A 25816-nucleotide genomic window follows, 5' to 3' on the forward strand; every position below is an offset into this window, starting at 1 on the left:
CAACGAAAGTGACAATTTTTTTGTTAAACATTATGATATTAAAATTTTGAGTCTATCTTTTGGTAATTATAAAAATTCTTCATGAATATTTATACTCGTCAAATTTTATCTATTAAAAATTTAAAAACTATACATTTAAATTAAGTAATTATATTATTCAGTTATAGACATGAATGTACAAACATATGGATTTTCATCATATTCACCAAAAAATACACGATTATAGTTAATTATTATATCTGGTAAGGCTGCAAATGATACTGACATTTTACCTTCACTTTCATCAGAATCCATTTTCATGTCATTTTGAGGTAGAGAATCAACATCTATAACATTAATCATTGACCGAATTGTATTACTAAATATCATATATTCATGAAAATATGTATTATTGAATTGTATCATGGTATTTAAATCTCCAAGTGGTCCGATATGTTCTACCTTAGCTAAACTTTTTTTTAATTTTATTTTACCTGTGTATACATCTTTTAATATGCCAGAATCTAATGGTAATGTGTCATCAGTATGACTTTCATCTTCATCTCCAGATTTTTTGTCATTCATTATAAAAGATAAATAATTAAATATTTTGTCAATAAATTTATAAAAATTAAATATATAGAAAAAGAATTTAAAAAAGAAATATGCATAAAATTAAATAATTATGCTTATTTTACTTTGGCATAATTAAAAGTAAAATAAATATTTATTTATTAAATTTTTATAAAGTAAATGTTATATAAGTGTTATTTACATATTTATTATCAAAAAGTTTTTATTATAAACAACTTTTTTTTTAATATTATATATGGTTGTTATTTATAAATAATATATTTATTTTTTTAATTTATATATTATAGATAAAATATTTCTTTATTTCTATTAAAAATACTTCTTACATTCTCCAACAAATTAACTTTCTTTTTGATCATTTTTTTTCCATTTTTGGAACAAAGTTTTTTTTTACTTTTATAATTTTCAGTTATACGTTATCATAAAAATATTTTGCGTACAATTTCTATCATACAGTTAAATACTTATTTAGTACATAATTAAATTATTGATAAGTAAAAGTTTTTATACATTTAATTGATTACAATTTCTAAATATGATGAATAATCATTATAATTGTTATAAATCAAAGAATTATTATTTTAATTATATTGATACGAAAAAAAATGAATAAATAATTGTGTTACTTTAAATAGGATTAAATATGTCTTTACAATTATAGAATTTTAAAATATAAATTTATACTTTTTTGCTGATTTCATAATACTTTTATCTTTATAATACTACAATTGTATTGAAAATTTTCTGAAAAGATAATATATTGTCAGTAACTTACCCTATTCATTTTAATATTTAATTTATGTGTAATATATTATATAATTTTTATTTAACAATTTTTTTAGCATTTTGTTAACTGATTAGTATATTTTAGATAAGCTTTTGTATACAAAAAAAAATTATTCTTTAACAAAATATCACACTTTATTCACGAATATAATCAATTAAAGTTATAATACTATCTACTTTATTACTTAAGTTGAACTTTGTATAGAAAATATTTTATGATACAAAATACAATTATTATAGATTAATTATCTATTTTTCTATTTTAAAAGACACTATCTTGAAAGAAGTAAATTTTGTATTCTAACTTTATTATATTTAATTTTAATTATAACCTATTTATATTAAAATTTGAATGTAATGGTCAGTAGTGAAGAAATGAAAAAAAAAGATAAAATGTCGTCAACCACATCTACACCTTTTAGTAATAACGTTTTCATGACGTTTGCTATTGTTGGAATATTTATTCACCTTATATTTGCTCTTTATTATGTACCAAGTTATCAAACTTGTTCTGAAGACTATCAATATAATGATACTAAATTAGCTCATATTAAAAAGCATAATAATGGTGATCATGAATATAGATTTGTCGTCATTACAGATCTTGATCATCATAGTAAGGTTCAAAATTCTAAAAAACCAAAATGGGAAAGTTATATGAAGTATGGAAAATTAATTATTAATAAACAAAAAACTTCAGCAAAAGTTTTTTGGGATGATGGAAATGTTATTTCTATTAGTTCTGATATAAGTGCTGGTGGAAGAGGAATGGAATTATCTGATTTGGCAGTTTTTGATGGAAATCTTATAACTGTTGATGATAGAACAGGATTACTTTATAAAATTATTGATAATAAAGCTTACCCATGGATATTTTTAAATGATGGTCCTGGTAATACACTTAAAGGAATAAAAGGTGAATGGATGACTGTAAAAGATAAACATTTATATGTTGGTGGTCTTGGAAAAGAATGGACAACTACAGAAGGTGTCTTTGTAAATTATCATCCAATGTTTGTTAAAGTTATTTCTCCATCTGGATCTGTAAAACATTTAAATTGGACTGATAATTTTATTAATATTCGTGATGCAGTTGGTATTAAGTATCCTGGATATATGATTCATGAGTCTGTTCAATGGTCTGATGTTCACCATCAATGGTTTTTTATGCCAAGAAGAGCATCAAATGAAACTTATACAGAAGCTACTGATGAATTTATGGGTACAAATTATATGATTATAGCTGATGAAGATTTTACTAATATTAAATATAAAAAAATTGGAAAAACTGGTGATGGTTCTAGAGGATATTCTGCATTTCAATTTGTTCCCGAAACTAATGATGATATAATTGTGACATTAAAAAGTGAAGAAAAAGATGGGGTTCCTGTTGCAAGTTATCTTTCTGTTTATTGTTTATCTACTGAAAAAGTAATATTAGATGAAACTCCTTTGTCAGGTACATTTAAATATGAAGGAATTGAATTTGTATAAATAATTTTATCATTTAAAAACAATTTTAATAGAGTAATAAATTTTTTACTATGATAGTTTTATTAATGATGTTTGTCAAAATGTTTTTCTTTAATTACCTTTAAATCATTCTTCATCAATATATAAAAATTATTTTATTTATTAATAATTTAATTCATCAATTGATACGGTACATATTATAAATATAATATTATTTTTATAATAAATTAGAATCCACAAGGCAGCATAATATAACTTTTAAAAAGTAAATCATTTAGATCACTTTATATCTTATAAATTTTACTTAAATGTATAGATCATATCGGAAGTTACTAAATCATTCAAAGACCATCATATGAGATCAAGTGTATACAATGGAAGACCAAATTATTCAAAGAAATGCCTAAGTTAATTGTAAACAAATGATATAATATGACATCATATTTATTTTTAGCAAAAAGAGTAGATACTACTGTGCTGTAATGTTGTAGCAAAAACTTGTTATATATTAGTGGTAAATATAAAGTATATAAATGAAGTTAATACATCATATAAAATATTTAGTCTATCTTTCCATTTATAGTTAAACAAAAAAAATATTAAAAATATATATATATGATTTCACCAGTTGATTCTAAAAAAATTCATCCTTTTTCTACAAATATTTGTATTGAAGAAAAACAAGAAAGAAAAAATGGATCATGGTATAATGGAGAATTTATAAAATATAGTGGACTAAATTGGTTTTTATCAACAGTTTTTGTTATTGGAACATTAGCAGGTGGGGCTCTTGTAGCATTACCATCAGCTATGGTTATGTCAGGTATATTTCCAGGAATACTTTTAACAATAATTTTTGGAATCCTTTTTTGTTATGCATCTGTTTGTATGGGTAAATCATGGTGTATGCTTCAAAAACACTGGAGTGAATATGAAAATTTTTGTAGAAGTCCTTTTTCTGAAATGGCATATAGAGCTTCAGGAAAAAAATTTGAATTTTTTGCAACATTCATCTTTTATGTTAATCAATTTGGAACATCAGTAGTCTTTTTACTTTTAGCATCAAAAAATGTATGGAGTTTATTAAAAGTATTTTATTTGGTAGATATTCCATTTTGTGCTATAATTTTAATTCTTGGATTCTTTTCATTATTTTTTATATTGTTAAAATCACCCGCTGATTTTTGGGGAGCAGCATTTTTAGCAATGGTATCAACTGCAATTGTTTCAGTTTTAATAATTATTGGTTCTAAAATAGATTATCATGATTGTGCTTCTCAAAGAGAAATACCTGAGTTAAGTTATACTAATATTTTTTTGGCTATTGGTATTATTAGTTATGCTTATGGTGGAGGAGCATCCTTGGCTAATGTACAACATGATATGAAAAAACCAAGTGAATTCACATTTTCATCAATAATTGGTTTTATAATAATTATATTATTTTATGTACCAGTTGAACTAATAACCTATTATACTTATGGTGATTCACTTCGTCATTCGGTTTTGGATTCAATGCAAACATTGGTAATTCAAAATATTGTTAATCTTTGTATAGGAATTCATTGTATTTTTGCATTTATTATTAATTTAAATCCATTAATGTTACATGTAGAAGAATTAGTTAGAATACCTGATAAATGTGGATTTAAAAGAGTTTTACTTCGAATAATAGTACTTGTTATTATTGTATTATGTGCTTTATTGGTTCCAACATTTGGTCCAATAATGCATCTACTTGGTGGTACAACAATGATGTTAACATCACTTTTAATCCCAATTTTTATGTATACTTCATTAAAAGCAAGAAAAAGGTTAATAAAAAAAGATTCAAAATATCTAGAACAATCACCAACATTATTAGAAACTTTAAAAAATTCATCCTCTACAGATACAATCACATTCATTGTTATAATGATAATAGGTATAATAGCAATGGTCTTCATAACAATATCTTCAATAAAAGCTTTGCTAACAACACATTATGCTCCACCATGTTTTGTATCATTCTTTAATGAAAAAACAATTGGTGAAAATTATTTAGCACATACAAATTGTTGCGGCCATTATCAAAATATTTCTATTTACAAATATCGCACAGGTTATTGTTCAACTCCTCAACTTGATTTCTACGATAATAATATTTTTTAATGATAAATAAATATTTTACTACATTTAATGTATTTTTAATGAATCTTCTTTTTTTTTTTGAAAACTTTAACAAGACTCCCACGAATCCTCATCAGGATTAAAATATATGTTTTATATAATATAATAAATTATTATTTGTCTTAAAAAATAATATTTTAAATAAAAAACTATTTTGTAAAAAGTTTTATAAATAGTAACAGGAAATAATAATATGATACACTTTTTTCTTACTTCATTTAATACATATACAAAACCAATGATCTTTTTAATTTATGATACAGAAATGATATCATCTATCATCATGCAATATTTTATGATACTACATAATTATATACTTTATATCAAATAAAAAGCAAAAATATAAACAAATTTTAATGTTTGTAAAAAAAAACTTTTTTAATTGAAAAAAAAAATTATTTTTCAATTTTATTTATATAAAAACTACTGTTTATTTTAATAATTTTTCCAATATTCTCTAATTTATAACTTTATAAAAAAAAACTCCATTTCTAAAATATTGTGAAAAAGAAATTTTGTAATTCATAATCATGTTGTAAAATCAAAAAATTTTTTACTAACATGTAATTTGTTTTTTTATTTTTATGACTACAGTTAAAATTAAATATTTCATTCTAACTCAAAAAAAGAAATTAATCTATGTTAAAAAAAGGAAATAAAATAGCATTGATAAGTTTACGTGTCACCTAAAAATGAATAACTTTTTTACTAAATATCTTAAAACGATAGTTTTTGTTTAAAAGAAGGTCATTTTTCCAAAATATCAAAATTTTTAAATTAAGTTTATTATAATGGTTAAATTTTCAAACTTTGATAAAAATGCTGTGTTTAAAAATTTAGACATTGCTACTAATACAAGTGTTAATCAAGTAGGTTTCATTATGTAATAAAATATTTGCTAAATTTAATAGGAAGAAGTAGAAAAAGATGTTGCTGATACTTTTGTAAATTTCTTAACCTTTCTTGATATTAATGAAGATGAAGCCTTTGACAATGCTAAGTTATTTCGCCAATCTCATGCTCAATTTGCTATAAAGCAATTAAGTTGGCTGTCATCTGGTGCTTCTTCCATGGAATCAAGTAGAACATGGTACTGTTTTTGGGGTATACATACACTAAGATTATTAAATTATACAATAAGTGAAAAATTAGCTAACAATGTAATTACATTCTTGAAATCATGTCATAACAGTGATGGAGGTTTTAGTGGTTCTCCGGGACAATTATCACATTTGGCACCTACATATGGTGCTGTAATGGCTTTATTAGAAATTGGTACTGAGGAAGCTTATCATTGTATTAATCAAAAATCTATGTTTAATTTTATAAAATCTCTCAGTGTTGGTGATGGAAGTTTTTATATGCATGTTGGTGGAGAAATTGATATGCGTGCTACATATTGTGCAATTTCTATTGCTTCAATATTAAATCTTGACATGAATGTATTATTTAAAGGTACTGCCGTTTGGATTCGAGATTCACAAACATTTGAAGGTGGTTTTGGAGGTTTACCTGATGTTGAAGCACATGGCGGTTATACTTATTGTGCTGTTGCAGGCTTATCATTGTTAAACAAATTGAATACAATTGATTTGACAAACTTGTCATGCTGGTTACAACTTAAACAAATGCCTTTTGAGGGTGGATTTTGTGGTCGCACAAATAAACTTGTTGATGCGTGTTATTCATTTTGGCAAGGATCTATTTTTGCAATTTTAAAAAATTTCAGTAAGACAGAACCAAATTTTGTTTATCCTGAATTGGATGCAAAAGCATTAGAAGCATTTACATTGTTTATCTCTCAAGATCCTTTGGGTGGTTTAAAAGATAAACCAGGAAAACCTTGTGATTTATATCATACTTGTTATTCATTAAGTGGTTTATCAATTGCTCAACATTACCATAATGAAAATCAAATAGTAGGCGGGGAAAATTGTATAGTTGAAAGTATAGATCCTCATTATAATTTAACTGTGAAGTATGCCGAGAAGGCACTTTTATATTTTAAAAACATATAATTTATTTATTTTAATACAATTAGAAATATTTTAATTTTGGTTTTTTTCCAATAATACTTTTTTATTAGTTATATTTAATTTAATATAAAAATTTTAGGATGGTTAAAGTTAAGAAGAAGGCATCAAAAATTGATAAAAAATTAAAACTTAAGAAATTTGAAAATGTAAATGTAAATAGTAGCCTTTTAATTCATCATGAACAAGGAACAAAATGGTATAACAATACATATGATGACAAAGCAACTAGTGAAAATGATTTACTTACTGGAGATGAATTGAAAATGTTAGAAGAAAAAGCTAGCAAGTTATTACAAAATGATTGTAATATTTTTCATAAGAAAAATAATACTTCACTAGCAAATATTAATTGGATGGAAACTATATTATCAAAGGGTACCTTCAATGATAAAATTACAGCTATGCAACTTTCTATCAAAAAAAGTCCAGTACATTCTTTAGAACATTTAAATAGTTTAGTTTCTATTTGTGAGAAAAAAAAGTTAAGAAATTTATATTTGTTAATTAGATTGTTAAAAGATATCTTCCTTCTTGATCTTTTACCCTCAGATAGAAAATTAATTTCATTTAATCAACGTCCTTTAGCTAGAATTAATGAGTTGTCAGGTGGTGATGCTAATGTTATTAATAGAAGACTTATCATGTGGAAATATGAATCTGAACTTAAAAATGTTTACCATAAATTTATAAAAGCTTTAGATAATTGTAGTTCTGTGGTTGTTGAAAATATTGCCAACCAAAGTAGTTCTTTTTTGATGGATCTCTTAATGGAAAGACCTGAAAAGGAAAGTGAAATATTGACAATGTTAGTTAATCAACTTGGAAATCCTCATAAAAAAAATGCTTCTTATATAATTGTTCTTTTAAAAAAATTAATAGATAAGCATCCATCTATGAAAGAAGTTGTAATAAAAGAAATTGAAACATTAATATTTAGAAAAAATATTCCAATTAAAACACAACAGTATGCTGTTGGTTTTCTTACACAAATATTTTTAAATGTTGTTGAGAAGAATGCAGCTCAAATATTATTAAAAATTTATTTTGCTCTTATTAAAACATTGTTAGCAAAAGAAAATAATGAATGTAAATTAATGGATTTAGTAATAGTGGGGGTATATCGTGTTTTACCATATGCTAAAGATAGAATTAATGAAATGAGTAAAGAAATTGAAAGTTTATATAAATTGATTACTGTTGCCAAATATTCAATTTCTATGAGAACATTACGTTTAGTATTTAAATCAAGTTCAATTGTCGGTACAGTATCTGATCAATTTTATGCATCTCTATACAGATTTATGTTTCGTGATCATCCATCTAAATACCAAAAGGATTTATTTGCTCTTGTCTATGATGCTGTTAAGCATGATGCTATTTTTGAAAGACAAAGAGCTTTTATTAAGCGACTTTTTCAGATAGCTTTGGTAGGACTTCCTGAATTAGCAGCTGAAGCCTTATTTACAGTTGGAAGGCTTGTTAAAACAAATAAAAATTTAATTTTACTTCCTGAACATGACTATTCAGGTGGTTGTGATGTAAAAAAAGAAGAAGATGATATTGCTGAAGTAGAAGTAGAGGATGAAGATGAAGTATATTATGATTATGATATTGACGAAGGAGGAAATATTGTGAAACTTGAAGCACAGGTTGATCAAAATAATTTTAAATTTGCCGTAAAAACTGAGGAGATTGAAAAAAATAAATTTAAAATTACCAAATTTTATAACCCTCATGGTCTTAATCCGCAATATTCCAAAGCTCATCAATCTTCTGATGTTGAATTATTGTATCTTAAAAAACATTACCATCCTATTGTCTCTGATTTTGCTTCTAAATTGATAAGGAATACAGAGATTATTTACAAAGATGACTTTAAGGAGGATCTTTCTGTTATAAGATTTTTGGATCGTTTTGCTTTCCAAAAAAGTAAAAAGAGTTCAAAAAATAGTATTAAATGTTTGGCTGTTGATTCAGAGGAATACATTCAAATGAATCCTAATAAGGTTCCTTTGGATGAGATATATCTTCATAGATATGCTCGTCTTAAACTTTCAAAATCTAAAAATACTGAAGAAGATAGATTCTCTATTAATTCTGACGAGTTTGATGAAATTATTAAAAACTTTAATGATCAATCTATGGCAGATGATGTTATGGATAGTGATGATGATTTGGATATTTTTGAAAAAGAACTGGAAGAAAAACAAAAGGTTGGTAAGAAAAGAAAAAGAACAAGTGATGCAGAAAAATCTCTTTATGAAGTTCTTAAAGGTGTTGATACTGAAGAACCTGAAGATAGTGAGGAAGAAGTCGGTTTTGAAAATGATGATGGTTTTAGCAGTAGTGACAATGATAGTGACGATAATGATGCTTTCATCAACGACGACGACGATGATGATGCTGTTGACGATGATGATGATGATGATGACGATGCTATGAACGATGGTGTCGGTGATAATTTTGTTGAGATTACTGATGAAGAAGAAGATGAGTAGGAATAATTCAAATTAAAAAATTTATTCTATAATTAAAATTGTTTCTTGATGTTTTTAAATTAGCATTGAATTTAGTAACATTTTATATATTTTTGTTATTATTGTTATTTTGTTGTTTATTATTAATTATTAAATTACATTATTGTTTTATTATGTTTTGATAAATTAAATGGCCATGCTTTCGTTATCAATTTTTCAAAAAAAAGTTGTTTTTTAAACTCTTTTTATACAAAGATAGAGAAAATTTTATGACTCATTATTGACAAATAAATTAACATATTTTTATTATTATTTATTTTAAAATTCTAATTTACAACAAAATTTTCTTTTTATCATTTTTACAGATTGTCACGTTATACAAATATATTCATATCATTCAATGATGAATTAATTTTGGACTTAATTTTAAAGTCATTTAGGTATATTAAAAATTTTATTTTAAAAAATTAAAAAAACAACTTTTTTTGGAAATTAAATATGCTACTATAGTCATTCGATAGCCCTTGAAACGGGATGAATTTTGAATATAATCAACTATATCTTAAAATTGAAACTTCAGGAGTTATAGGGATTCAAAGTTGAAGGGCGAAATGATGGAATTTTTTTCTGTAAATTAGGATTTCTATGACAATATTGTAAATTTTGAAAATAAATACTTTATTCTAGATCAATTTTTTTACGACAAATTCATTTAGCCTATTCACATCTTCATATGACTTATAAAAATGAAGTTATGATAAGAAATATGATTAAAAAATTGTTTTAAGAAACTAGCGATAACTCAGGTTAATGAAGTCACAGAACCATGAAACTTGATGCGCTGGACTTCTTTTTTAATTTGAGGTATACCCTACGTTGAAAAGATTTTAAAATTTTCAACCGTTCTTGTGATATGAAACTTGGTACTTTTTTGCGCGTAATCCATTGTCACCATTTTTTTATATCTCAAAAGCGGTTGAAGATATAAAAAATTTTTGAAGGTAGGCTCTATATGAAAACTTATTTGAAGACAATTGCAGAAGTCTAGTTGCATTTATCTTGATTTTGAAGCGAGATATGAACAAAGGCGGAAATTTTTCTAAAATATTCATTGTTTCCGACTTTTCGGTATTTCAGAAAATACTTATCCTATGAAAGTGGGACTAGTTTCATTCGATTTCTATTCAAAAGTAGGTCTAGGAAAATAATTTTCATAGCTATAACGTTATTATTTTCAGAGATATAAAAGTTGGCTGAAAATTTTCTAGATTTCTAATTTTACCTCTAAAACTGTGACCAAAAATGAACAACTTTTTTTGGAATTTGAAAGTGCCACTATAGTCATTCGATAGCCCTTGAAACGGGATGAATTTTGAATATAATCAACAATATTTGAAAATTGAAATTTCAGGAGTTATAAGGATTCAAAGTTAAGGGCGAAATTGGGGAATATTTTTTTGTAAATTTCGACTTCCATGATACAATGAGATATTTTAAAAATTAACAGATGATTCTAGATCAATTTTTTACGAGAAATTCATTAAGCCTATTCACATCTTCATAGGACTTCTAAAAATGAAGTTATGATAAGAAATATATTTTAAAAAAATTTTTAAGAATTTAGTGATAACTCAAGTTAATGACGTCACAGGTCCATGAAATTTGATGCGCTGTGCTTCTTTTCTAATTTTAGACATACCATACGTTGAAAAGATTTTCAAATTTTCAACCGTTCTTGAAATATTATGCTTGGTACTTTTTCGCGCGTAATCCATTGTCACCATTTTTTTATAACTCGAAAGTGGTCAAAGATATAAAAATATTTTGAAGGTAGACCCTATATGAAAAGTGATTTGAAGACGTTTGCAAAAATCTGCTTGCATCCATTTTGAATTTGAAGCGAGATATGAACAAAAGCGGAAATTTTTCTAAAATATTCATTGTATCCTACTTTTCTGTATTTCTGCAAATACTTATCCTATGAAGATGGGACTAGTTTCATTCGATTTCTATTCAAAAGTAGGTCTAGATTATAAATTTTCATAGCTATAACATAAATATTTTCAAAGATTTAAAAATTGGCTGAAAATTTTTTAGATTTCTGATTCTACCTCTAAAATTCTGATAAAAAAAATAATTTTTTTTTTGGAATTTGAATATGCCGCTGTAGCCATTCGATAGTCTTTGAAATGGAAAGAATCTTTAAAATAATTAACAATGGCTTTTTTTAGAGTTATGTATATATAAGAAATTTTTTTTTGAAAATTTGAATATTAAATATATGTATACATTATTTTAAAAATACAACTGTGATTTTATATAAATTTTAATCTAACATATTAACTAAATAATTTAAAAAAGTAAATGATGTTAAAATTTTATTTTTATGATAATTTTGGTTATTTATGTAAAAAAATTATTTCTAAAACTTTTCAAATACTTTTTTTTATTTTATTTTTTATAAATTCAGTACGTCACAGTGACTTTAAAAGAGATCCTAAATTTGAAATATATAATTGATATAAAAACTATAATTTATAAATTATAAGAAATTATAATTACTAAAAATTAACTATAATTAATACACACAAAATAGATATTTAAAAAAGTAATAGTTAATTATTTTATCAAAATTACTGGATAAATACAAAAAGTGATCAAACAAATGTTTATGTGTAAAAAAAATTAAATATAATAGTTATAATTATCAAGTTTATAACTTATATTGGGAAAGTATATTGATATCAAATTTTTAGAAATGACTTTTGATTTTTAGATTTGTTTTTATTACAAATTTTTGAATATAAAAACATTCCCATAAAAATTAAAAAAACTATACATAATAAAATTTGTATTTCACTCCACTTGGCAGCTTCAATTAAATTGTCTGATTCTACTGTGAGGAAATTGAAAAATTTAATATAAGGTTGTATTGCAACTATAAAACTATACTCAATGAAAACAGTTGAAAGAAAACATATTGTTGAAACTATTATTATTGGTAATGTTAATTCTGTATCATCCCAAACTCTCCATTGTTGAAATAATTTAATTTTTTCCTTTCTTGAATTTGACAAAATATAATCATCAACTATTTTTTTATTATCATAATTATTATTTCTGTTATATAAAAGTGAAGTATAAATAAACAATGAAAATAATTGAATAGATATTAACATATTAAAAAGACTTTTTGATCTAAAAAACATTTGTGAGTTAATGGAACAATGTGGAAAATGATCTTTTATTATAATATTAGGATATAAATAATAAAATATTGCAACAGGAACTGATATCTAAAAATAAATTATTTTAACATAATTAGAAATATTACTTACTTGAAATAAAAATAAAATAATACCAATACATTTTTTAGTATATTTCAATTCACAAATCAAACGTTCAATAGCCAAAAATGCAGGAAAAAATAAAAATATTATTTGACCTAAATTATAAGAGGAATAAAATAAGGCACAATTTTCTCCTGTAAAATCTATCCATGAACAAAGATGATCTTTAGGTTGTAGATATATTGTTTGTAAAAAGTACATTGATGGTATTATGGTACCAAAAGATATTAAAATTATTGAAAAACATAAACCAAATAATATAAGTTTTGTACTTATTTCTAATTGATTCTCAAAATATAAATTTATACATATTGTTATAAACAAACATAAGCATATTAATGATAAAAAACTTTGAAGTCCATATATTATTTGACTACTAGCATTATTTAAGTAAAAAGTTTCACCAAACAAGCAAAATGTAGTATTGAGCATTTTAAATTGTAAAAATAATTTAATATTTACTACATGAATAAATTTAACTTTCTTTAAATAATCATTTTGTCCTTGATTCAAAAATTTGATATGTTATAATTTTCTTAAAAATTGAAATAGGTCATTTTATTAATTATAATAAGTAAGTAAAAAAAAGTATCAAACTTCTAATGCATGGCTATTTAAATTACATGAATAATAAAGTTTTTCATGACATTTTATTTAAACTATATTGTTATTAACATTATTAAAATGTTGTAACAATTAATTACATTATATTTATATGTAGGATGTTTCACTTTATCTTTTCCTTGTAGAACTTGTATTTATTCAAAAAGTCAAAAAAATTTAATTTATTCACATTTTATATATTGATAAGCAATAAATTATCATGCATAATTAAACCTATTTTTTGATATAATATATTTTTTTTTAATTATAAAAAGTTTTATATGATTCTCAATTTCTATCTATTTATAATTTATTTCAAAAATATATTTATGATTAAATAACAAAAATTAGAATTAACAAAATATGTGATAAAAAGTCATACAAAATAGTATGTATATAAAATTTTTAAATTCAATAAGAATTTTATCAAATAACCTAATAATATATACAAAATCTTAATATTTTTAATGATATAAACAATTTTATCTTTTTTTAATTTGTAACATTTTTTTCAATAATTGAATAAGAAAACATTATAAAATAACATAAATACATAATATTTTTATTAGATGATTTAAAATGATCGTACACTTGATAAGAAATCAAACATATTAATCAATATTTAACTGTTTCTATCAAGATTGTCATTCATTATGATTTAAGATTGATTAGATGCGTTGTGGTAATATTAATATTAATTTATTTTGACTAATTTTAGTATAATTATGCCTTTTTTCTCAGATATATTTAATTTTGCAAAAAATCACAAAAAAACAATTATTACAGTGGCTGGTTTGGCAATTACAAGTGTTCCAGCAGTTTATTATTTTTTAAAAAATAATGAAGAATCTTCATTAAAGATAAATGAAAAATGGGAAGATGAATATATTAATAAAGTTGATACTTTAAAAGTAAGTTAAATCTTTTTTTTTTAACAAAAATTTTTTTTTATTAGAAAAAACATGAATATTTGTTGAGTGCATATTCTAGTGTCTGTCAATCAAGGATGAAAAAATACTTATTAAATATTATTGAAATAATAGATAAAATTTATGATATTGAAAGTTTAAAAAAGCAAGTAATGGAAGCTGAGACATCTGGAGCCAGAGCAAAAGCATTTAAAATTTTAGGCAAAACGGTAATTGCAAGAGATATATCATTTTCAATTATAACAAGTTGTATGATCTTTGCACTAGAATGTCAGGCAAATGTTATAGCTCATGAAATGGCAAATCAATCTAAATTTAATAATTCCTCCAATTCAGTAGACTCAGAGGCATTGTATATTCAAACTTTTTTAAGAATGATATCATTATTTATTTCAGAAAATAATTTAAAAAATATTACAAAAAAAGTTAATGAAATTGTATTTGTAGATATGGAACCAGTTGATTTAAAAAAATCATTTACAAAAAAAGAATTTATTGATACTCTTGTAGTTCTTGGAAAAGCTGTACTTAGAGATAACTTTTTTCAAAATATAAGTGATAAATTTGTTTCAAATATGAATTTTGTAAGACAACAAGAAATTGAATTAGTTATCCTTTTTGAAAATTATGTTTATTTACTTAAAAATGTTTGTAAAAATAATTTACTAGAATTATTAGTTGAGAGATATTTGACAAATTTTGGCTTCAAAATATTTTCAAAGATTGAATCTGACAATTGTTATTATATTGGATTAATACCACAAATATCCGAAACATACAATGAAACTGCATTCCAAAACGGAAATTTAAATGTTAATGATATTATATGTGATATTCAAAAAATTTGTTATGACAAATTGACAAACAAAGCATAAAAAAAATATTTATATTATAACAAAAAAAAAATATATAAATTTATTTAGAAATTTATAATATTAAAAATCTGTTTCTAAGACACCGTTTTCATTAACTCTTGTTTTTATACTTTCAATGTTGTTTGGACTTTTTTCTTTATCTGAATTTTCAGATGCTGTCTCATCAATAAAAGGTGGTGATTTATTTTTTGTCATCGGTTCTTTTGGGGATTCATTAGATATATGGCTTTTTTGTATTTCAGTTTTTATTTCTTTTTGTGATTCTAGAGGTGAAAGATTTAAAAATTCATCTAGGCATGAGGTATCAACAGGTACTTTTGTTTTTGTTTCATTTACATATGTTTTTTTTATAATACTTCCTCTTTCATGACTTGCACTACGTTTTTTATTAATATACTCAAGTATATTTCCTGTATCAGGTGTTGTAGGGCTTATGGAATGATCTTGACTACTAAAACTATCTTGTGATGGTAATCTTTTTCTTTGAACAAATTCTAAACTTTTTCTTCTTGAAGCATACATACCATTAGAAAATTGTTCTTTGACTAACTGTTTTATAGATGACATCTGTAATTCTGATGGTGGTGATGGAAATGATGTATTATCAATTATTGGGCCTGTTGATGTGGTAGTTTTTTTTCCTCCTGATGTATTAATATGGCGAACTGTTAATGTATATGGTATTTCACCTTCTAATAGATGAATTTTTTTTATATCTGGTTGATCTACACTTTCAATTGATATCATTGTTGGTTTATCAATATTAGTTATTGTTTCACTAGTTGATACTATTTTATCTACAATTTTAGAAATATCATTTGAATTACCTAAATTTTTAGGTTTTGGTGGAACAATTGGTTTTGGTTTAAGTAACTTTTTTTCTTCCTCATTACTTTCTTCCTCAGTTGAAAGAGACACATCTGTTACTGGGGTTTTTGCTGTTATTACAATATTTGATTTATGTATAACTTTACCAGGTAATGGTCCTGATGTTGATTCAATTGTTGATGATATTGATGAAGCTGTTGTTGTGGTAGGTTTAATGTAATATGAATAATCTTTAGGTGTATTAGGTATTGATACAGATGGTTTAGGAAAAACAATAGGTTTATCATTGTTTTTTGTATTATTAATATTACCAGAATTTTTTACCAAACATTTATCTTCATTTTTTTCATTATCAATAATTTTTGGTCTTTGTACTTTTATAGGAATGTTTTGTTGTGATATTATAGGTTTAAATGTTGTTGATGATTCAGGAATATTATTTTTTTTATTAATATTAAAATCATTTTTTAAATTATTTTCCTCTTTATCTATATCTGGTATATTATCTTGGGTTACAAATGGACCATCAATTGGTACTGGAATAGAATTCTGAAAATAAAATAAAGTTGTTTTATTAATTATTATATAAATTTACAGGAAATAATTGTTTTGATGAAATATGGACAACTTTTGATGATACATTGCTTGAATTTTCTTCATTTTTTTTATATTTTGTTTTTTTATTATTTTGATTTTTATCATTATCATTGTCTTTTTGTTTAACAACAGTTTTTACAATAACTTCTCCTATACGTTTTGTAGTAAATACTGTATTTAATGCTCTATTATCAGTTGGGGCAGTAACAGATGATAAAATATCTGATGCACTTGAAGCATCATCACAAAGTTTATAAGATCCCTCTGAATCATAATCAAAATCTTTTATAATATTTTTTTTGGTTCGAATTTCATAATCAATAAAATTTTCCCCTGAGGCAGATTTAAATGGTATTCTTTTACCTTCTGTTTCGAGATCAATTTCAATAGATGATTTATTATTATTTGTAACATTAGGCATAGATAAAGATATATTATCTAAATAATCAGTTGTATCATGTGGAAGTACTGTAGCATATAATTGATTTAAATTTTCATCATTTTTATTTTCATTAGTATTTTTATTTATAGATGAATAAACTTTTGAATACATAGCATTAGGTATTTCTATATCACTACTTTCATAATCACTTATATAATTACACTTAGGATTATTACTTTTAACATACATAGATTTTGTTTTCATATCACTATTTTTAGATGTATTAATATAATAACTTCTATTACTATATGAATTTGTTTGATAAGGTACTTGTTCAATTGTACTTGCAGATTTACTTTCACACAAAGGTAAATTTTCATTTTGCTTATTTCTCATTGTTATTTTTGGCACATACTCATCCTCAATACCACTATTTTGATTATTATTTAAAGTTGATGGATAACTATTAGTTATATCTCTATTAACTGTTATATGACCTGAACAAATAGCTCTAAAAATAATATATTAAATTTAAAAAAAAAAATAAATGTAATAATTTTTTTTTACCTTGAAAAAGGTTCTCTTCTTTTTCTATGTTCCCTTACATAATCAATTAATTGTTTTTGTGTTCTTCCATGATACCTAAAACTAGATCCTCTACTAAATAATTTTGTATTATCTTTTTTAGGTTCAATAATTTCAGAACACCTAAAAAATGCATGATGTTCTACACATTTTTTCCAAAAAGTTTTACATTCATTTCTTGTTTCAAAATAAAATTCAATTGTTTCCTTATAAAATTGCTAAAAAAAAATAAAAAATTTATTGATAAATAAAATAAAATTTTTTTTATATTTTACATAATTTTCTGGATGTAACTTTATTAAAAGTTTTTTTCTTTTAAAACTTAGTTTTCTTATCTTTGCCCATGAAAATGTTGAGATACATTGTATTTGATGGTAAACTTTAACTCCAACATGAGCTACTGACAATGAAACTGATGTTCCTTCTATATCACGACATGGATGTAATTTAACACCAAAAAATTCACATTTTCTGGCTGTTTCAAAAATTAATAAATCACACTCAGCAGGTGACATTCCAATTAATTTTTTATGATTTTCCATAACTTTAATTTGAAATCCTGGTGTTTGTTTTGGTATAAATGATATAGCAGATAAATAGGTATGATCAGGATAGTCTTCTGCTGAGTAATCACCACAATCTGCCTGTACAAAATATGATATCAGGAGGGCAGCTGTATTTTCATTACATAATAATTCACCTCTACCTAAATCTCTTCTTAATTGTAAACTTATTAAATATTTTGTATACTCTTCCTCAATATCAGTAGAATTTGGTGGGTAAAATTTAACAATAAAATAAAATCTTGCATCTGAATGGGTAGCTGTAATTTGGCGCAAAATAGATTTATCTTTATCTAACCAACACTAACAATAAATTCATTATTACTATTATAATATGTTAAAAATGATAATAAGCTTACTCTATTTCCATAACAATCTATAAATTCTAATCCAAAATAATCATTTTCTATTAAATTTAGATGACGACAAACTTCATCAAATAATGCTTGGCCATCAGCTTTATGTCCTAAATGAAAAACTGCAACTGTATCATCGAGCATCCTAACTTTTATACACATTAATTTTCCTTTTTTAGGATCTAAACCAGGAACTGGTGGTGCTCCAACACCTTTTGGAATTGTTGAAGACATATTCCGCATATCATTTATCCTAAATATATAATTATTTATAAATTATAAATAAAAATTTAAAAATAAATTGGTGAAATAAAATGTAATAAACATTGTAATAAAGATATTCAACAAGAAATTTTATCTTATTTGCAATTAAGACATTACATTATTCATATTATATTATATCAATCTTCTTGGATAACAATTTTAAAAGTAGAATGATATTTATAATATAAAAATAAGCTCATATAATTTCAAAATACTTAAGTTGTTAGAGACAGTCAACATAAAAATATAACCTCTGATATATTTTAGTATAGACACTCTTATAATATTATATAAGAAATGTTCTTCAGTTGAACTACATATTGCCAATTGGCAATTGGAAAGCTTTCCTCCGGTAATAATAATTTGAAGAGTATTTTCACATATACTATAATGGTAAAGATAAAGACATGTTATATATATATATTTTATAATCATTTTATAAAATATAATAATAAAAATAAATAAACATAGTTTTATAATACAAATATTACTAATATATATTTAATTTAGATGGCACAAATTTCCAAGTATGTATAAAAAGTTTTTCAGCTTTTAGTATTTAAGATGGTATTAAAATATATATAAAAATTGATTCGAAAAGTTATAGTGTTAGATAATAATTTAATTTTTAACAAAAGAGTTAATCCTTTAATTTAGACATTATGTAAGTTATACAAATAGACAAAATAATTTAAAAAAGTTGTAGAATATATTTATCACATATGTTATTATTATTTTTTTTTTATTATGTTAAATATTTTTTTTTTCTATATCTAAAACATCATATAGCATTTTAATATAAAAAAAAAATTTTTTTTTTATAATATATTTTAAAAATTTATTAAAAAGGAAACAATTTAATTCATTTATTCGAATAATATAAAATATAATTTTAGATATATTTTATATATTCTTTTTTTTTTTTTTTGATAACAAGAATAGATATTTAAATATTCTTTAGAAATATTATATGGCATATTGATAGTATCAAACAAATTTCTTGTGATGAAAATAAGAACAAAGCATTTTGGCAGTTAGTTTGCTACTACATTATACTCAACTTTTTAAATGTCTATTTTACTTTAAGACTTTCTGCCAATACAACATTAAAATTTCTTTTATTTTAATAGAACTACTACTATATTCTAAAATTTATTTAATGCATTTAAAGGAAAAATAGTATATGATGTTTCTAATAATTTATAGTAATTATAAAAGATAATCAAAGAAAAACAAAACAGAAATTCAAATAAATAATTATTGAAACTAGGAAATAGAGAAATAATTTTATTTTTAAATTAAGTTTGCTTTTAAATAGAAATTTGGGTCAAAAACTAATATTAAAATTAAAAAAAAAATGTTTTTGTATATAATATAGTAATAAATATAATCTAAAATATTTTATTATATAGTATGAGTATAAAAAATTGAGTATAAAAAGTTATAAAATTATTACAATTTTATTTAAACTTTTTTTTTTCAAGCAAAAAATAATTCAATAAAATATATTGTCTTTTATTTATCATAGACACATCTTCTTAATACAATATTTGAAAAAAAATATCAAAAAGAAAGTATATATATTAAATATGGATTATCAATAGTTTAATATATTATTGGTCAGAAACATCACCGGCTTCTGACGGTGATTGAATTTTAATGGATGGAGAAATAAAAATATTATTTTCATCTTTATTTGTTTGTTGAAAATTTTGAGAATTTTGTTTTAAATTATTTGTCATCTCAGGAGATGTTTTTTCAGATTTATTGTCAGTTGACGAAATTTCATGTGAATTTTCTTCATCTGTATCATTACTATTTTCTAATTCTGTTGATCCGGATGTATGTATACTTTCATCTTCTGATTTTTCATCCTCAACATCAGATGAATTTTCCTCATAATCATGATTAATTGAATCATCTGTCATTTTTTGTGTTCCATTAATTTTTGTCTCATCTATTACATTATCCTCATCTAATTGTTTATCAACATAATTTATATTTTGAGAATGGTTTTCTAAATTATTATATTCATCATCCACAGAAATATTATCGTGTAAAGTATCTGCCCTTTGTAAACTATTATTTTCAGCTGGTAAACTTTCTTCATCATCTGTTTGATTACTTTGTGTTTCGGAGATTAAAACATTTCCATCAAATTCATGTTTATTATTATTTTCGTTTTCTGATGACAAATCCATTATATCGTTTTTTTTACCTTCAGAACTATTAATCTCATTTTCTATATTTTTAAAATCTTGATCTAACTTTTCTTCGTTTTCATTTGTAATATCATGAGGTGAATTTAAATCAATTAAATCTTCTTCACTTTCATAATTTTTATTTTCCGTATTGTCATCTTTTTTAATTACAAAAGAATTATGAAACTCAACTTCACTATCTTCATCACTTTGAATGTTGTTTTGTTTATCATTTTCATGCATTTTGTCTTCCTCAAGATTGAGTATGTTTGAATTTTTTTCATCATTAGTATTATCAAATAAGATGTTATCCACCTCAGTATTTGTATTATCATAATGTTCTTCATTATTTGTGTCCTTTTCTTCATCTTCATCCTCTTCATCTTCCTCCTCATCCTCATTATTATAATCTTCTTCAGAATTTTCATCAGAAAATTCACTTTCATAATGCTCTTTTTCATTATTTTCATAAATATCCATATTATCTTGTTTAGCAATATTCGAATTATCTGAGGTATTAGTTTCAATAGAATTTCTTTTACTATTATTTTCTTCATTTAGATTATTTTCATAAGAATTATCTTCTAGCTCATTTTTTATAACTTTTTCATCACTTTCAAATTCTTCTTCATTATCAATTTTTTTTTCTTCCAATGTTATATCATTTGTATTGTTATCTTTATCTTGATTTATATTTTCTTCAATTGTATTGTTATCATCAATTTTTTCTTCATTACTTAAATTATCCACCACACTCTCATTGCCTATTATGTCTTCATCATTATTTTTTATTGTATTTTCAATTGGTTGTTCTTCCTCACTAACACTTCGTTTTTCTACTACTTTTATCTCCGTATTTTTATCATCTAATTCACTATCCTCTTCATTGTCTTTTTTATTGTCTTTATCATTATCATCTATAATTAAAATATCAGGCTCTTTTTTATTATTTTCATCTGATGAAACTATTAATGAGGGAAATTTATTACTCATTGGTGCCAATTTTTGTGCCATGTAATTTGGCTTTTGTTTTCTAGGTAATCTTGCTAATGGAGGTAATCGACTTCCTTCTACTACATTTTGAAGACGTTTATTACCAAATACAGTATTATTTTCATTTTGATTTCGATTTATTTTTTTATTTTCTTTATTTAAACTTTTAACAGGAAATTGTCCTTCACTTCTAGTAAAACTATGAGCTAAATTTGGTAAACTTTTTGGTTTAAAAAACCAACTTGTCTCTGATGAGTTGAATCGTTTAATTGCTGAACTTGTATTCCAAGGTGTTAAATCACGAATTTTTTCCATTTTTGCAACTTGATTTTTTAATGATTCTTTGTATTCTGTCAATGTTAAATCATCCAATTTATGAAGATAATTATATTTATCACTCTGTGAAAATAATTTTTCATAAACATTTTTATGTCTTTTTTTCATTTCATCACTATTTCTATAATTTGATTCAATACGTTCTATGACAGCTCGATCATGAGATGTCATTGGTCTTTTCAATGTTCTAATGTGAGGATTTTTTAATAAACCATTTTTTTTAATTCTTCTATATGTTTCAACTTTTTCAACAGCTTCAAGTTTTCTACTTAAATCACTTAATTGTGCTAGATGTCTTTCTTTATTTCTATTTAATAATGACATCATATGTTGATGCCTAGCATATACAGCATTCTTAGAAGGCACTTCTTCACCATCATCCTATAAAAAGAAAAAAATTAAATAAATGTTTATGTTAAATTTTATCATACCAAACCTAAAAATTTTAGATGTCGTCGCATACATGGTTTTTCTAAGTATCCTCTTAAATGAGTATCTAACAAAGGATTGTAATATTCCATTAAAATAATAAATAAAGTAATATCAAAAAATATTCAAGTATATTTTCAATAATCTATAAAGTTACTTTACATTTTCTGTTCCATTCTTTCCATATGTACGCTATCATAATATCACCTTGTCAACGGATTTATATTATAGCCACTCCTAGCAAAACAATATTATTTCTAACGCTATATTATTAATATAAAATTTAAATTAAATTTTAATTTTACTAATATATACATATAAATCCAAAATAAAAATGATCTATATTAAAATAAAAAATATATAATTTTATTAAAAAATATTAAAATTTTTTTTATATTATTATAATTTTAATATAATAATAAAATTTTTTTATTATAATTTATTATAATAATAATTTATCCATTTATTTTTTAATTTATTTTTATATTTTTAAATAAATTGTAATATGTCAAGTACAATTCCACCATTACCTCATCCAGTTAGAGGTTCTTTAAAACTTCCATTATCAGTAAAAGAATTTGAAAACATTAATAATCCTGAGACAATTTTATCATTAATTGAAATGGTAAAATTAGAGGAAATAAAAAAATTTATAAATTGTAGTGATGAATTAGGTAAAATAATACAAAAAGATATTAAGAGAAGATGGGAGATTAGTGAACAACGGGCTAAGGATATTGAAGCATATTTAGAAGTTAATAAACCAGATCAAAATACTATTGAAGATGATAGATTTGATATTTTTTGTGATCTTTTAGATAAAGCATGTCAAGCATTTGAAATTTATGATGAACATGAAAGTAGAGAAATAGCTAGTGGAAAAAGACTTTATTTGGAGTGTGAATTATTAGAAATTATTAATAAGTCTTTTGATACAATTTATAAAAAAATGCAAACATTAGATGAATTTAAAGATGATAGAGATGGAGCTTTTAATGAACGTGATATTATACGTATTGATATTCGATCACTGGATGTTCAATATTCTTTAATTCATGAAAGATTTTTAAAAGCATTCTTAGAAATGGAATGGTAATATCTATTAATGTTGTATTTTTTTTTATTAAAAATAAAATTTGAATTTAATTATCTTGGTATTATTAAAATTTTTAAAAAAAAATCACATTATTAAATTTTTTTTTTATAAAAAATATTATGCAATCATTTTTGAATATATTTCAATAGATAATAATATAATTATTTAATTGTATTTATTTGATGATTTTTAATTTTTCTCTATTTTCAAAATATTTTTTTTATTTATAAAATATAATATTGTTATAAATTTCTATTACATCATTAAAAATAGTTTGTTCTAAAAAATTCTATTTTATTTAGATAAATTTTTTTTTCTTACAAATATTAATTGGTTTTTCATTGTCTCAATAATTGTTAATTCAATGAAAAAAAAAATACTTTACAAATGACTAAATATAAAAACCAATTGGCATTAAAGATTAAAATTGTCTATGAAAATAGATGTTATTATGTAATTTCAATTAAATGAATCATTTAATATGTAAAATATAGAAAATAATTAATTTTATTTCCAAATGTAAGCATGTATTTATATATAATAAATTAAAATCTCTATAAATATAGAAACACTAAATTATGTTTTTAAAAAAGGTAGTTAAAAGTACTCTAACATTTGTTGGACATTATAGTGAGGCAAAAAAAAAGTTATTAACATACTTTTTTAGTTCAATTTACGATATTAATTTAGTAATTTTACTTAATGATTATTATATTAATAATATATAGAGTAATAAAAATACGGGAAAATTTTTATAAATGCTTTAAATGTATTTTAATTTATTATTTTAAAAATAATATAAAAAATATAGTTGTGCTTTTTATTAGAATTTAAATATCACATAATACTTTTATCTAAAAACCACTAATATCAAAATACATGTTTATAATATATTCTTATATAAAATGAAAGCTTTTAAATGTACAAAAATATAAGTAATATACATTAACTGAATTAATTAAAAATAATTTTTCTTGTTTTTAAGTAAAACACTATTGACAGTAACCATAAAAAATTTTTCAACAAAAAATTCAAAATATTTTAGTATCATTATTTTTTTCCAAAAAAATTTTAAATAATAATTAAAAATGATATTGAAAGAATGTGCTAAATTTCAATATGAAAAAATAAATAATTATATTTAAATTATTTGATCTTTTACGCATCATTATTATTTCAAAGTATCTTTGAAAACATAAAAAATAAAGAAAAACAATTTATTTCTAAGTATGAAAGAATTCTATTCTTGAATTCACTTATTATCTAAAAGTACTTTGTTTAATAAAAACAACACCATTATTAAAAAAAAACACAATCTTAACGTTAAATAAAATGTAACTAGTACATCTAAACTCTTGTTATTAAACAATCTAAAACAAATTTCAATGACACTAGATGCCAGATATATCAATCGTAAATTGATATTTTCTAGTGAGAAAAAAAATCACTTAATGAGAAAAATGAACTAGTATTATTATATTCTATTTTCAAGTTATTTTTTTCTTTTCATCGTTGTTAATTATACATTTACTAATATTTCATTCGTATATATATGATATATAGTTTTAAAATATAATAAAAAATGTAAATTTATTTGCATCATCATAACTACTTTTGAAATTTGGAATAATTTTTAAATCTCTGGTATGATATGTTCCAAAGAGTTATTTATATTCTGTTCAAATCCGCATGCTAATAGCTTCATTTTAAAATCAAATTAAAAAAAAAAATTTTCTTTTTAATTATGTATTAGAAAAAATTATTTTCTCTCATATAAATGTATAATTTTTTAATTAATAAAGTTTTTTAATAAGACAAAAAAAACGTTCTTGAATATTTTTTTTACTACTTAATGTTATTTTTTTCCTGTGTATTCAAAAGTGCATTAAAAAATGTATCATTTTTTATCATAGAA

General features: G+C 22.9%; 9 protein-coding genes across 9 annotated transcripts; 5 read left to right on the forward strand and 4 right to left on the reverse strand.

Moving 5' to 3' along the window:
• Window positions 1-153: 153 nt before the first annotated feature.
• Window positions 154-564, reverse strand: SRAE_1000127300 (Hypothetical protein; the record flags this gene model as incomplete). The annotated part of the gene is made up of 1 exon (XM_024648208.1): window positions 154-564. The coding sequence occupies one exon, from the start codon at window positions 562-564 to the stop codon at window positions 154-156; it is 411 nt and encodes a 136-aa protein (XP_024502209.1).
• A 1152-nt stretch (window positions 565-1716) lies between these two features.
• SRAE_1000127400 (Soluble calcium-activated nucleotidase 1) lies at window positions 1717-2853 on the forward strand (the record flags this gene model as incomplete). Its single annotated transcript, XM_024648209.1, has 1 exon — window positions 1717-2853. One exon carries the CDS (start codon window positions 1717-1719, stop codon window positions 2851-2853), a length of 1137 nt encoding a protein of 378 aa, XP_024502210.1.
• Window positions 2854-3447: 594 nt separating this feature from the next.
• Window positions 3448-4983, forward strand: SRAE_1000127500 (Amino acid transporter, transmembrane family-containing protein; the record flags this gene model as incomplete). Its single annotated transcript, XM_024648210.1, has 1 exon — window positions 3448-4983. One exon carries the CDS (start codon window positions 3448-3450, stop codon window positions 4981-4983), a length of 1536 nt encoding a protein of 511 aa, XP_024502211.1.
• An 809-nt stretch (window positions 4984-5792) lies between these two features.
• On the forward strand, window positions 5793-9535 carry SRAE_1000127600 (Farnesyltransferase, CAAX box, beta; the record flags this gene model as incomplete). The annotated part of the gene is made up of 3 exons (XM_024648211.1): window positions 5793-5870; window positions 5913-6979; window positions 7117-9535. The coding sequence occupies 3 exons, from the start codon at window positions 5793-5795 to the stop codon at window positions 9533-9535; spliced, it is 3564 nt and encodes a 1187-aa protein (XP_024502212.1).
• A 2723-nt stretch (window positions 9536-12258) lies between these two features.
• On the reverse strand, window positions 12259-13065 carry SRAE_1000127700 (Hypothetical protein; the record flags this gene model as incomplete). Its single annotated transcript, XM_024648212.1, has 2 exons — window positions 12259-12810; window positions 12853-13065. 2 exons carry the CDS (start codon window positions 13063-13065, stop codon window positions 12259-12261), a joined length of 765 nt encoding a protein of 254 aa, XP_024502213.1.
• Window positions 13066-14139: 1074 nt separating this feature from the next.
• Window positions 14140-15271, forward strand: SRAE_1000127800 (Hypothetical protein; the record flags this gene model as incomplete). The annotated part of the gene is made up of 3 exons (XM_024648213.1): window positions 14140-14149; window positions 14209-14378; window positions 14423-15271. 3 exons carry the CDS (start codon window positions 14140-14142, stop codon window positions 15269-15271), a joined length of 1029 nt encoding a protein of 342 aa, XP_024502214.1.
• Window positions 15272-15331: 60 nt separating this feature from the next.
• SRAE_1000127900 (FERM domain and Ezrin/radixin/moesin like family and Pleckstrin homology-like domain and FERM/acyl-CoA-binding protein, 3-helical bundle domain and FERM adjacent (FA) domain and FERM, N-terminal domain and FERM, C-terminal PH-like domain and FERM central domain and Band 4.1 domain and Band 4.1 family-containing protein) lies at window positions 15332-18825 on the reverse strand (the record flags this gene model as incomplete). The annotated part of the gene is made up of 6 exons (XM_024648214.1): window positions 15332-16648; window positions 16695-17286; window positions 17326-17589; window positions 17646-17881; window positions 17939-18529; window positions 18586-18825. The coding sequence occupies 6 exons, from the start codon at window positions 18823-18825 to the stop codon at window positions 15332-15334; spliced, it is 3240 nt and encodes a 1079-aa protein (XP_024502215.1).
• A 1634-nt stretch (window positions 18826-20459) lies between these two features.
• On the reverse strand, window positions 20460-22897 carry SRAE_1000128000 (Hypothetical protein; the record flags this gene model as incomplete). Its single annotated transcript, XM_024648215.1, has 2 exons — window positions 20460-22757; window positions 22808-22897. 2 exons carry the CDS (start codon window positions 22895-22897, stop codon window positions 20460-20462), a joined length of 2388 nt encoding a protein of 795 aa, XP_024502216.1.
• Window positions 22898-23310: 413 nt separating this feature from the next.
• SRAE_1000128100 (Hypothetical protein) lies at window positions 23311-23901 on the forward strand (the record flags this gene model as incomplete). The annotated part of the gene is made up of 1 exon (XM_024648216.1): window positions 23311-23901. The coding sequence occupies one exon, from the start codon at window positions 23311-23313 to the stop codon at window positions 23899-23901; it is 591 nt and encodes a 196-aa protein (XP_024502217.1).
• Between the last annotated feature and the right edge of the window lie 1915 nt (window positions 23902-25816).

The sequence above is a fragment of the Strongyloides ratti genome (genome assembly GCF_001040885.1).
Source record: "Strongyloides ratti genome assembly S_ratti_ED321, chromosome : 1".
Taxonomy (NCBI): Eukaryota; Metazoa; Nematoda; class Chromadorea; order Rhabditida; family Strongyloididae; genus Strongyloides; species Strongyloides ratti.